The 12,512-nt window shown below is 55.0% G+C and overlaps 1 protein-coding gene across 1 annotated transcript; it reads right to left on the minus strand.

Moving 5' to 3' along the window:
- Positions 1-1,380: 1,380 nt before the first annotated feature.
- Positions 1,381-4,823, minus strand: DLX6 (distal-less homeobox 6). Its single transcript, XM_068405413.1, has 3 exons — positions 4,469-4,823; positions 3,356-3,549; positions 1,381-1,632 (listed from the first exon to the last, which is right to left on the minus strand). The coding sequence occupies exons 1-3, from the start codon at positions 4,821-4,823 to the stop codon at positions 1,381-1,383; spliced, it is 801 nt and encodes a 266-aa protein (XP_068261514.1).
- Positions 4,824-12,512: the final 7,689 nt, after the last annotated feature.

A 12,512-nucleotide genomic window follows, 5' to 3' on the forward strand; every position in this document is an offset into this window, starting at 1 on the left:
GGTGAGGCTGGAGCTGGCTGGACAGCGTGTTGTGTGCCTGGGCACCTCTCAGGGCTTTTCAAAACATCCTTCAGCTTGCATTGTTTACTCTTTAAAAACAAAGGAGGGCGCCTCCTTTCTTAATAATTTGGAGTCTCCAGCCTTTGGGAAGAAAGGCAGGGCTCTGAGCTTTGCCTCGGCGAGAAAGTTCAGCTCAGCTGAGCAGCGGAGCAGTGAAATGGCAGCAGAAACGGCCGGGTGATTAGGAACTTCTTCTAGGCTTATCTCTGAGGTCTCGGTATCTCCTGTCTTAGTCGTAGCCTTAAAACTAACCAAACCACCAGCTACCCCCCGCCCCTCCTCCCCGTCTTTTCTGTCTTTGCTCGCAGATCGATGTTCAGGCAGCGGTGTCTGTGCGTGCAGAAAGCGGGGGGACAGCGCCCAGCTGCCCGGGCTGAACTCGGGGGGCAAGTCGGGGGGGAGATGAGGAATCCGCTAAGGAAACAGGAGCCAGGCGGGCGTTTTGTGGCTTTTACTCTATATATGAAAGAAGACAAAAACATACAAAGTATATGTACAACTAAAATTCAACAATATATACAGAAAGGTTGCTCGGGGGAAAGGTCCCTCTCGCTCACGGCAGAGACCGCCGCCGGGCAGCGCCGAGCCTGCCTGCCTTCCCCGGCCCGCGGCAGCGGCGGCTGCTGCCGCGGCTCCGTCGCTCTGTCGTTCCTGCTCGTCTCCGGGAGTCTGTCCGGCTGTGTGCGGGTGTGCGCGGCTGCGGGTGAGGGGGCTCTTCGCGGGAGAGACGGTGGTTTCTTCTGAGCCGCAGCCCGTTGCGTTTTGAGAAAGCATGCAGGTTTTGCTTCGTGGTAATGTTCTAATCTTACAGTATATTTTCATTTTCAACCAGTTCTCTTTTTTCCCCTCTTTTTTTTTAATCCCTTTTTCTATCTTTTATTTTTTTTTCCCCAGTCCGGATTTGGTGAATAAAAATGAAGGAGCTTTGACTAGTCTCTCTTTCATCATGTAATGTCTTTAGCTCATTAAACAAGTAAAAACGGCTGCCATGGTAGATTCAGGTTCTTCTTGTGGGCAAAGTCTGTAAAAAGTTTGTTTTGACGTATACTCCACAAAGAAAGAGGCTGGTGCCTTGGAGTCCCAAAGAAAATATCCTAAAGAGAAGTGTCTTCTGTGCGCCAGAATGAAAATTGTGTCTTTCTGTTCAAGATCAATCGCTGAGGTTACTTAAAAAAAAATAAAATCAAATAAAGCCACTCTGTCTCTGCCGCATCTACAAGTTCACACAGAGCCTGTTAGCTGGCACGGCTTGGCAAAGCAGGGGAACTTTTTGCCATGTCGAGACGAGGCGTTCTTGGGAGATTATTTCTCTTGGACAATTCACATCATTTGTGGTCTCTGCATTGTGTCTTGATGTGGAGAAGAATACCAGTGAGAATAGCCAGGCATGTAGCTGTTGGGAGGCATATTAACTCCCTTGGCAGAAGCTGAAACGTCCCAGACTGGAGGCAGAGCCGGAGAGCGGGGGGAGAGGGCGGCAGAGCCGGGCAGAGGGTCACTCTCGTGGGGGTTGCTGCCCTGCTTCAGCAGCTTCTTGAATTTGGAGCGCTTGTTCTGAAACCAGATCTTCACCTGTAAAGCAAAACGCAGCAGATATTAGGCTGCCATCAGCACCCAGGGCACGGTAGGGGTGACCCTGGGGGGTCGTGGGTTTGCTCTAGAGAAGGTCTTGAGAGCCCATGCCAGTCGGGTGTGGAGTTGGGGATGGGGAAGGAGGGGGAGCTACTGCTGCTCTCGGGCTCTGGGTGCAGCTGGAGAGAACAGGACAGGCAGAGCGGAGCTGGAAAGTGAGAGGGATGCAGGTTTTAACTTAGAATGTTGTTTTCCCTGCGCAGGCCAGATCGATTGAGCTGAAACAGACAATATGTTCTGAGCTCTTCTGCTTTAATGCCTCATTCAGAATTTTGGAGGTCATTTGATCATTTGGGCAAACTGTTGTCAAACACGGGCAATCATATGATTTTGTGCCAGGAGACAGGAGCCAATAGACAAAGGGCATCTTACAAGGAAACCGTGCATCTGAAAACAAGCACGATCAAGCGGTCCTTGCTGATGTGATGGGGAGGAGGCACAATGGAACCAGGATTGTGGCTTTATTTTTAAAGTTGTTTTTAAAGAAAGAAAAATTCTCTTTTCTCAGAGAGTAATTGGCTGTCAGGATTGCTTTGGGTCTCATCCTGCTCCTAACCCAGCAGAACTCCCGTGGAGGGAGCCTGCACTCGATGAGGTGTGCAAGGATCGGGCCCGCTCTGGCAGATCAGAGTTATAATAGGCATGATATATATGTAAGACATGTATACACACATATTTCTTAAAATCAAGCAAACAAATAAAACAACTCATATGTGTGCATTCGACCTTGCAAACCTTGAAGATGTAACGTTAGGGCATAAGCAGAGGTGCTTGTCTGGCTGCCTGCTCAGGATCGGGCCCCTAAATATATGCGTGTGAGAGAGCAAGCAAGACAGAAAAGGAGAGACCGAGCATGCATGCTAAGAATACTGAAATCCCATTTGTAAAACCATCAGGTCTGTTCCCATGTTTAATGTTTCCTGAGTATTTAAAAATCGCTGGCTGGAAGCGACTGCTATCAATGACAATGATAAAATCCTGAGATTATTTGTTAAGCTCACAAATTCACATGATTACATTTTACCCGAATTGATCCCATCTATCCATGCACTTCTCCGCAAACCCCAGCCTGGGAAGCCTGTAATGCCTCACGCGTCTTTCAAGCTTAAATTAGCAGAACGGCACAGCTACTCCAACCACGCTTAACTATGGCTTAACCTGCTATAATTTTGTACACGGCTGACTTTGATCTTCAGATCTATTATCACCTTTCGTACATTTTGCCCAAGGGTAACCACTACATTTGCGTTAGTCATCCAGGATGAATTAACTATTGATTTTACAAGTATTTCCTAATGCATCACTGCTTCTTCTCTACTTATAAGTTGCTACGAGGCAGCTTTGCTTTTAGCTCTATCTCAGGCCCAGCGATTCCTTGCCTTTGTTTTGCTCTCCTTTTCACAGCTGAGCAATTGCATCTCGTCGCTGGAATTACCCGAAAATAGAGGCAATTTTAAAATGTTAGTGGGGCATCAAAAGGGAGCGTTTACTTGCCAGACGGCTGAGAGAAGGGCGCGTTCAGCTCCTTCTGCGGTAGACCGGTCTGTCTGTTACCAGTGCTACTGTTCCCGTAAAGGGGCCAAAACGCCTAGGGAGCATCGTGCTTTGCTTGGCCTTTACTGCTGGCGCAGGATTTCAGTGATTTGGGATTCCCAGTGATTACCTGTGTCTGGGTCAGTCCTAGTGAAGCTGCCAGTTCAGCTCTCTCTGGAAGTGCCAGGTACTGAGTCTGCTGGAAGCGATGATTTAAAGCCTGGAGTTGTAGACTAGAGTAAATGGTTCGAGGCTTCCGAATCTTTTTCCCTTTTCCATTGAATCTGATTTCACCGTTTTCAATCACTGTGGTTTTTTGCTGATCTGCAAGCAAAACAACACAGCTGAAACATCACCCTCCTTAGCTATTTAACGCGGGCGTTTTGGCTGCTACGGCTCCTCAGAACCCAGCAGCCTGCCCCGACATTGGTTCAACACCATCGCGTACACACAGGGTCCGGCTCTTTAAAGGCACGCCGCGACGCACGCTGGAGGAAAAACAACTGCCCAGGCATAGTGGGCACGCTGCCTTTCCCCCGGGGGCGGTGAAAAAAAAATCACAATATTAAAAAAAAATAAAATTAAAACAGAGTGCAGCGCTGGCTTCGTGAAGGGATGCCTGGTTGCAGGGCCGTCCTGGTTTTACCCAGCTAATTGACTTCGCGTCGCCAGTTTGGTGGTCAGTGAATCACCAGTCCGAGACTTTTAACAATGCTTTTCTCTCCCCGCGCCCCCCTCCCCGCCGTGCCCCTCCGGATGAATATGAGCGGCTCCCTGCAAAAAAAGTACATAAATCAGCCGGCCCCTGAGCGGAATGCGACCCGCTCGCCTGGAAACTTTCACTCCTCAGGTGTTAGCAGGAATTTTTTGCCTAAAGCCGGTCCCGCCGTAACAAAGGAGCGCCGAGCGCAGCCCCTGCCCGCCGGCCGTGGGGCGAACGGGGAGGCGCCGGTGCCCAGCGCCGCGGTACCGCCGGGAGCCGCCGCCGGCGGGGGGGAGCGCGGCGGCCCCGCCGCCGGGTACCGGAGCCATAGGCCCGCGGAGGGGCCGCGGGAACAAGCAACCCCCCTTCTCTCCCGCCGTCCCGCGCAGCCCAGGGCCGGCATCTCCCTCGGCAGGAGCGGGGGGCACGGCGGGCGTCGTTATGCAGATGCCCGGGGGTGGCCGGGGAGAGGCCCGGGGATGGAGGGGTGTGTATGGGGGGAAAAGCTGGCAGCAGGTTCGGGAAGCGGTGCCGGCTCACCTGCATCGTCCGCCCGCGTCTGGCTGGCCGCGCTGCTGTTGTGGTAGGACTGGAGGTACGGGCTGTGCTGCGAGTGGCTCACGTAGGGGTAGGCGGCCAGCGAGCGGTGGTTGTAGGAGCCGGCGGTGCCGGAGTAGGGCGAGCTGTGGTGGTGATGCTGGTGGTGCGGGTGCGAGCCGGCGGCGGAGTGCAGGCAGTGCAGCGGGTAGTGGGCGCCGGCCATGGCCGGCGAGCTCTGCTGGGAGTGGGGCGGCGGCGGCTGTGGCGGCGGCTGCTGCTGCCCGAACTCCATGAAGGCGGATTTGGAGGAGTCTTGCGCGTCCAGTCCGTCAGCCATCGTAGTCATGGTCATCATCAAAGTTTGGGAGGGAGAGCGCGGCGCTCCCCGGCTCGCCCCCCGCGCTCTGCCTCCTCTCTGCCCAGCCACCGCCGCTCCCCTTACCCGCCGCGGCACCGCTGGAGAGGCGGCGGTGATTTAATTTAATTTATTTTCTTTTTTTTTTTTCCCTCTTCCCCCCCCTTTTTTTTTTTTTTTTCCGCCTTTTTTTTTTCTTCCTTCCCCCCCAACCTCTCCAAGGAGCCGTTGTGCGAGGGGCCTCGTTCACTGAGGGAGGGGAGGAAGAGGAGGGCGGTGTATGGAGGGGGAGGGCGGGCTACTCCCGGCGCTTTTTTTTGCGCCGCTCTTTCCGTTCGCACCCCCCCACCCCTTCCCCGGCGCGTGGGGTGGGTGGTGGTTGTTTTTTTGGGGGGGGGTTAAGGTGGGAGCCGGGAAACTTCGGGTTCCCGGCGCTTCGACTTGAAGGGGAAGGGACGCGCACAAGTCGAATGGTTCGTCTCCGGAGGGCAGCGACTCTCTCATTGGTCACTCAACCCCCTGACGTCATCGCCCCGCCGCGCCGGCAGCGCGCGCTGCCCGCTCCCCCCCACCCCTTTTTCCCCACCCGCGCGCGGGGGCGCGGAACGCGCAAACGCGCGCTCCGCGCCCCCGCGCGCGGGTGGGGAAAAAGGGAGCTCCTGCCCCATCCCCCCTCGCCCCCTCCCAAAATCCCACATCCCCCCCCCCGCATGACCGCCTCCATCCCCCACCCACCCCCCTTTGCGCGGTATTTTCGCTGAGGCGAAGCGACGCGCAGCGCATATTTCTCCCCGCTGCAACCAACAGCAGCAGCAGCTTCCGTAAAATAGCTTCCAAATATATGCAAATGGCTACGTGCGGTTTGGAGGTTTTGGCAAAAAAAAAAAGCTTGATTAGGATATAAACGACCCAAGGAAAAAAAAAAAAAAAAAGGAAATAAAAGTGCCTGCGCCCTAAATTTGTCTTTAGATTACAATTCCAGTTGATTTTATTTTATTGTCAACATTGTTAATGATAAAAATAGAGTCGTTTTACAGTTATTTTTACTTTCTGGAAGGAGGCAATTAGACTTCTAATCAGGAATACACAAAAATCTCCCATGATTAACTGCAGTACTTTGTTCAAATTGCTGCTATAAAATTCAGAACAATTTGCCTGTAATGATTATGGACTGGGTTTATTTTGGGAGGTGGAATAAAAGTGGATATAGCATAAATTATCCTCTAATTATACACCAGTGTCGCCTCAATTATCCTCTTATCAAAATGGTTGTCTAACTGCCGCATTTAGTTTCAATTCTCTCCTTTTTTCTATAAAAAGAACTTCATACCTTGTTATTATTAATCCATTTATTATTTGCAAGGGGATTTATATCCGAACATCCAGGTGGTATTACCAGTTCTCTTTGAAAGATGGACTGGGGAAAGACATTAAGTTTGATCCAGCGCCGCGGAAGATCTCTCTCCCCCCTCTCCTCTCTCTCTCCCCTCTCTCTCTCTCACTCCCTCTCTCCTTTTTCCCCCCTTTCCCTCCTTAAATCTCCTCGCGTCCAGCTAAGCATGAACTCCAGAGACAGACCCCACCGCAAAGGACTGAGGTAGGAAGGACCTGGCGGAACTCGCTGAACCTAAAGAATTCCCAAAGTTGCTCTTAGATGGGGAAACGGGCTGGAGGCTTCGGGCTTCGAAAACCAACGCTGGCACCAGCTGCCGCCGCTTGCCAAACGCTGCACAGCCCAGAGACACCCCCAGACCCAGCACAGGTCCTGACACTGCCTCTCACAGCGACATTGCCTGAGGATTGCTTGCTAGATTTTGCCGATTTTTTTTCCTTAACACGTCGCTTTTGGAAATATTTAGAGGGATTTTATTTTTCATTCTGGGATTACCCCCTCCTTTTCCTTTTCTTCATATATTTTTGGGTTTGGCTTCTCCACAGCCCGGTCATTAACTCTGGGAAGCCGGGGGGATGCGAGCACCCCGTTCGCACACCGCACCATCCGGGGGGCGGGGGGGGAGGGGGATGCGAAGCGATGCTCCATCGGTGGCAGGGCATAACCCACAGTCTCTCGGCGCTTAAGGTTCAGCTGGCTTTTTTTAGGGGGGTGGGGAAGGTCTTTTTTCCCTGGGCGGCTGGGATGTTTTATGCCCCCTTACCCACCCTCTCATCGTTGTTTCATTTCTTGAGCTCTTGGAGACGGTTCAGTAACTCTGAATGCAGTTGTAAGTGTCTTGCCTTGTTCTCCGGCTTTAACAAGAGCTCCACTTTAACACGCGAAAGGGTAACCCGATCCAGGCGTTTACAAATCTACAATGAATAAAAAATATAGAGAAAGAGGAAGAGAAGGGAAAGAATTCCTACTGGGAGTCTTTATTCATAGGTGTAGGTACTCAATAGGAACAGGTACATTTGGCAGTTTTATTGCTTTATACCCTCCAGCTTGCTCTTAACATCATGCAGGCGTTTTTTCGCAGGTGCACGTACTAGCATTTTCTCCAGCAGCAAGAGCATGCATAACAAAAGGTGTCAGAAAATGGGCTGGGGAGTGTGCAACACGGTGCTTGCTTATTTCGAAATAATTCCTGCCGTATAATGAATGCTAACCCGGGAACGGGGGAAAGCTGGGCAGGAGAAGAGACCGGTTTGAAATAATACCTAGATACCACCTTGGCGAAGGGAATAAGGCGTCTGAGTCAGGCAACGTGAGACAAAAAGGGGAAGAGGAAAAGGCAGGGAGAGTCTGCAGGAGCTGCTCCCTTCGGTGGGCAGCAAACGGAGTTACGTGCGCACCCCTCGCTCAGCCGAGCTGAGGGACGAACCGCGGCGGGGCGAGCGGGTGTCGCACCCGCGGGACAGGCAGCGGCTCCGGGTGCGGGCCGGGGGGGGGCGGCGGGTCCACGAGGGTGCGGGAGCCGTCGGTGGGCACCGACGGGAGGGAAGCGCTGGGCACCCGGCGCTGCTCTTCCCCGCGATGATCATACATCCTCGTCTGTCGTCAGGACAGTTGACTCCATCCAGCCTCACACCGATAATTTTCCCCAATTTAATTAGGCAAATCTCTCGGTGTGGAGCTGCCGGTGATTGGTCGATGTTAATGACTCGGCTGCAAGGAGTCACGCTGCTTGTCAATATTTATTGTTTTCTTTTCTTTTTCTCCCCCCCCCGCGCTTTCCCCGGGGCCTCTGGCACGAAGGATCCCCGCCTGAGGGGAGGGGGAGCGCGGCGGGGCCGGGGCACGGCGGGTGGTGGGGCCGGGCTGCGCGGCACGGCTCGGTGCGGCACGGCTCGGCACGGCACGGATTGGCACGGCTCGGCACGGCTCCACTGATTGCCCGACGGAGCTGCCCCTCGCCCCGTTGCGCTGCCGCCCTGCACCCCGCCTCCCGTTACCCGCACCGGGAGGTGGAGGGCAAAGGGGGCCGGGAGTCGATGGGGCAACAGGGACCCGAACCGTGCCCTGGTAGAGGCGGCAGCTGCCGGGGTATTTCTTCTCCGGGGCGCAGGCAGGCCCCGGGCCCGCTCTCTGGCGGCGGGGCGGGGGGCGCCGGGGAGGCCGGGAGGTCCCTGCCCGCCGTGAGCCCGCGCTGCCGAGCACGGCCCTTCCCGTCTCCGCCTTGCGTGCAGCTGAGCTCCGTTACCGGCCTCCTTCGGAGGAAATCAGACCTGAATCAACAGCTCTGGACGCACCGGAGCAGCGGGGTGCTCATTTCCAGGGTGGGTGACTCATGAAAAGCGGGGAGGGGGGCGGACACTCCGCACCTCCTAATCCCCTCGCACTGAAGTGCCTCCAAAAGCGACCAGACAGCAGTCACGAGTGGGGCGTGAAGCTGCGGGGGCGGGAGCCCACGGCGGGAGCTGCCTGGCCTCGACCGAGTTCCCCGGGAGCTGCGCGGTGCCGGGCGGGCCAGCAGCCGGGCCGGCTGGGGCGAGGTGCGAGTTAGGGGGCGGTGGGGACAGCCCTGGGGCGGGAGCCCCCGCACCGCCGCCTGGGAGTACCCGTTCCTTTCTGGGGAAAGGCAGGAGACCATCGCCTGCGACCCCCCCCGCGACTGGCTTCTCCGCTCCTTCCGCGGCCAAACCCGAGGTCCCGGAGAGGGAGTCTGCAGCCCTGGTCGAGGGCGATAGGGATGCACCTTGCACGTTGCTCCGCACCCTGCCCGTGCATCCGTTGGACCGCGGGCAACACCGCGCCCTGCCCGCGCATCCGCGGCCGGGCTTCTCCCCTTACCCTCCGGTTTAATCTTCCCTGGGGATGCGCTCTGCAAGTCACCCTCGCTCTCCTGGAGGGCAGGGAGGCCTTTGCGCCCCGAGCGGGGTTAGGGCCAGTCCCTCCCATTCCCTAAACTGGCTGAGAACGGCGGGGGCAGCGCGGCCTTCTCCCCCCGCCCCGACCTGCGCGGTGCTCCCCCGCTCCGCTGCCGCGGTGACGGGCAGAGAGCGTGGCACGGCGCACCGGGCTCCCTGTGCCCCAGGACTGGGTGACTTCGTGCTACCGGTCTTCCGTGTCACCTTAAACCGCGTCGCTTTAATGGTGTTTGCGGGAAGTACTTTCAAAAAACCAAAGCTTGTGTGTGTGGTTTAAAGTTACATTTGTGGGTCGAAAGATGTCACACAACAGACACAACGGTTAAAAGGAACTGACGAACAACAGGAAATGGGGGTCTATTTTTAGGGTATAATAGGAAGTTAATATAAGCGGGCAGAGGCTTCCTATATGCCTCCGAGCACCTTCTGTTCCATTCATTCATTCATTCATTCATGCGTTCAACAAAAACAACAGGGGAAAACAAACATTCCCGTTCCGTTTCTCATCCCCTCCTGCCCGGGATGTCCTCCTCTGGTGTTTGCACGGGTGGGCTCTGCGAGTCGAGCCCCTCTTTCGGGTTGTTTAGCTTGTTTATTGGTCGGTGGGGGTGTATGTGATAGCTGCTGGCGTTCATCAGGCGAGGCTCCCCCAAGATGCTCTCGTTGTGGGGGTTCCTGCCTGCAGAAGGAGTGCGCAGGGACTGAGGGCTGCTCTCTGGGAGTATATATCTCCCCTCCTCAATTCACACCAGAGTCCAGGAGAGTGTATGCTGTCCCACCCCGACCAGGGTGGCTGGGAAAGTCCGAGAGAAGCTTGTTTCAGGAATGATGTTAGTGCGTGTGTTTTTTTTCCGCGGGAAGCCCATGTACATGCATGAAGCGGATCTTGCAACAGGGTTTTTAAAAGGGGAAGAGAAACGCGGGGCGAGGGGACAGGTTAGTGCCTGAGCCCGGTTTTTTAGCGACAGAACAGAATGCACACAGCAATCAAAAGGCGCTCAGGAGAGAGTGGGGGACTCCTTCAGAGTGGTGGTGGGAAAATCTCGAGAGAAGTGGAAAACCAGAGAATATTCCCGCTGGAGACGATCCGCTCCCATGTGCAATTTGCGGAGAGGCTCCGTCCGCAGAGGCACGAGACTATCCCCGGCTGAAGCGCCGCTTCGGCGGCCGCCAAACCTGCGTCCCAGCTCCGCGGGTGTCCGCGGCCGCACGACGCGGGTGTGTGAGTCTGCTGCCCAGCACGGCTCGGCTCGGCTGGACAGCCGCCGTCTCACCCTGGCAGCGCGGCTCTGCTCTGCCCGCGTTATTTACAGCTCCCAGAGAGGCTACAACCGAGTATCTCGCCTTGCATCTGCCGATGGCATTTTTTTTCCCCCGGTCTCTCGAGCCTGTTTAGCCCCAAACACACGGCCTCCTTTCTTTCTGCCAGCATGTCATATTGCCATCGTCTTAATAACAGCTGAGTGGTGAGCAAAGGCTCCCGCAAAAGGAGGTCACCTCCTCGAGCTGGAAGCGAGCTATTTTAAGGAGAGGCTGGGGAATCTGAGCGCTGCCAGTGCGAGAGCAAGAGCGGAGTGGAGGCTCCTCTGGATTTCAACCCACTAACATTATAACAGACAGGCAGGCGTCAATGGCTTTCCATACCGCGAGTGTGAAGGAAGTGGCAGGGAGGCGAAGGGGGGGTAAACCCCAGCCCAGCCTCGCAGATGGATCACACACGCCGCTCTCTATGTTGTAGCCTGGGTCAAAATAATAGGAGTCAGAAGGGGAAAGATCCAGAGGGAACCAGCCACTGTCTCTTGTACAGATTTGTAGCGAAGCCTTCGCTGTAATTAAAACCTTACAGCCAGATTCATTCAATATGTGGCTCTGCAGAGGGTCGGGGGCTGAGGCTTTTTGTTTGGTTAATGTTTTGTCGTGTTGTCGTCGTTGGTTGTTTTCCGTGATGGGGGGTGTGTGTATGGGGGCGGGGGGCTGGATACCTGCTTTTAAAATGGAATCTGGCTTCACGCGACCGGTTGCCCGGCTGGGCGACGGGACCCCCGCCAGAGGGCCTGGCCCCCCCGCCTCTCCCCGCACCTGGCCAGGTGTGCATCCACACCGAAACCCCGGGCGGCGAGGGGTCTTACCCGCTGTGCCCACACAGCCTGGCCTCGGCGTGCGGGATCCGCGTGAAGAGTCTTGAGCGGGTGGGTTTGCCTCCTTTGCCCCTCGGCTGTGAGCCTTACGTGGGAGCGGCGTGGGGGGACCTTCCCCTCCGTGGGTCAGGGGGAGCCTCCCCGCATGCAGCCGTAGGTTTGCAGACCTCCGCCTGTGAGGCTTTCACTTGGCAGGCGTCCCCGCCTGCTCGGGTGCTGCTGAGAGAGAGATGTTGGTTTTAGCGGGGACTTTTGTTGTTTTGTTTTCTTTTCAAATGAAAGAAAAAACAACAACAATTTAAAAAAAAACCTTCTGCTGGCAGAAGAAGAAGACGCCATCCAGTTAAAAAAAAAACAAAAACCCCACACCAAAAAACCACGGTTCTTAAGTGCCCATATTGGAAGAGCTCAGAGGCGAATGGAAAAACTCGAGGCTCTTTCAAGTCAGCAGAGAGGCAGCAATTCCTTCTGCGGTAGCGGCCGGTTTCTCCCCCGAGCCCAGCGCCGCGCCGAGCCCTCCCAGCCCGGCCGAGTCGCAGCTCCCCACCTCCCCACGGCCACTCGGGTCCTGTCGCGGTGACACCCGCGGGAACGTGTCACCCGGCTGCTCTCGGATTCCGGTGAGCGAAAACAGAGGCTTTAAGTGCGGAAAAGGAGTGCGATGTCCTCTCTCTTCTGTTTCGCCTTCGTTTATTTTTAGTACACTTCAAATGCCTACACATTTCCCTAGTTGAGAGCAGTGCAATTATTTACTCTGCCTTTAGGGATGCATTTACCCAAGCATTGAATGGAAATGTAGTAAACACTGTGCAAAAGTCAATGCAGTTATTGAGGTTTATTTAATAGGAAAAGAAGTAAATATCTCGGCTTTACTTGTTTCTTCAGGCAGCCTCGTTGTCTAGATTGCAAGGAGAGTTCTCCACTCATTCCCGTGTAATGAGATTGCTTTATGTGTTTATCTCGTATCTGTATCTAGCTACAGCCTCTTTTGTCAGGGTCTCAACGGACTATAAAAACAAATCTGAAAGTTAATTTAGAAAGGTAATCCGGAGGGATCCTTTATCTGATCTCTCTATAGAAACTCGGCTAGGCGAGGTCCCGTATCTGAGGGCGTAAAATGAAACAGACGAACAGAGCATCGCCTCCAGCAACGTGAATTCCGCCTGCATCCACCGGCCGGAGCGGGAAAGCTCTTGACACCGAGCGCGATTTCACTGGCGGAGTGAAATTGCCACTCCAGGATTTC

This window comes from Nyctibius grandis, chromosome 7, assembly GCF_013368605.1.
Source record: "Nyctibius grandis isolate bNycGra1 chromosome 7, bNycGra1.pri, whole genome shotgun sequence".
In the NCBI taxonomy this organism is placed as follows: domain Eukaryota; kingdom Metazoa; phylum Chordata; class Aves; order Nyctibiiformes; family Nyctibiidae; genus Nyctibius; species Nyctibius grandis.

What these genes read in the sequence shown, in the direction of transcription:
- DLX6 (XM_068405413.1), bottom strand. Translation starts at nt 4,823, where the DNA reads ATGATGACCATGACTACGATGGCTGACGGACTGGACGCGCAAGACTCC. An exon ending in GACGCGGGCGGACGATGCAG is followed by an intron (nt 3,550 to 4,468) that starts GTGAGCCGGCAC and finishes TTTTGCTTGCAG; the next exon opens with ATCAGCAAAAAACCACAGTG. An exon ending in TAGGACTGACCCAGACACAG is followed by an intron (nt 1,633 to 3,355) that starts GTAATCACTGGG and finishes TTTGCTTTACAG; the next exon opens with GTGAAGATCTGGTTTCAGAA.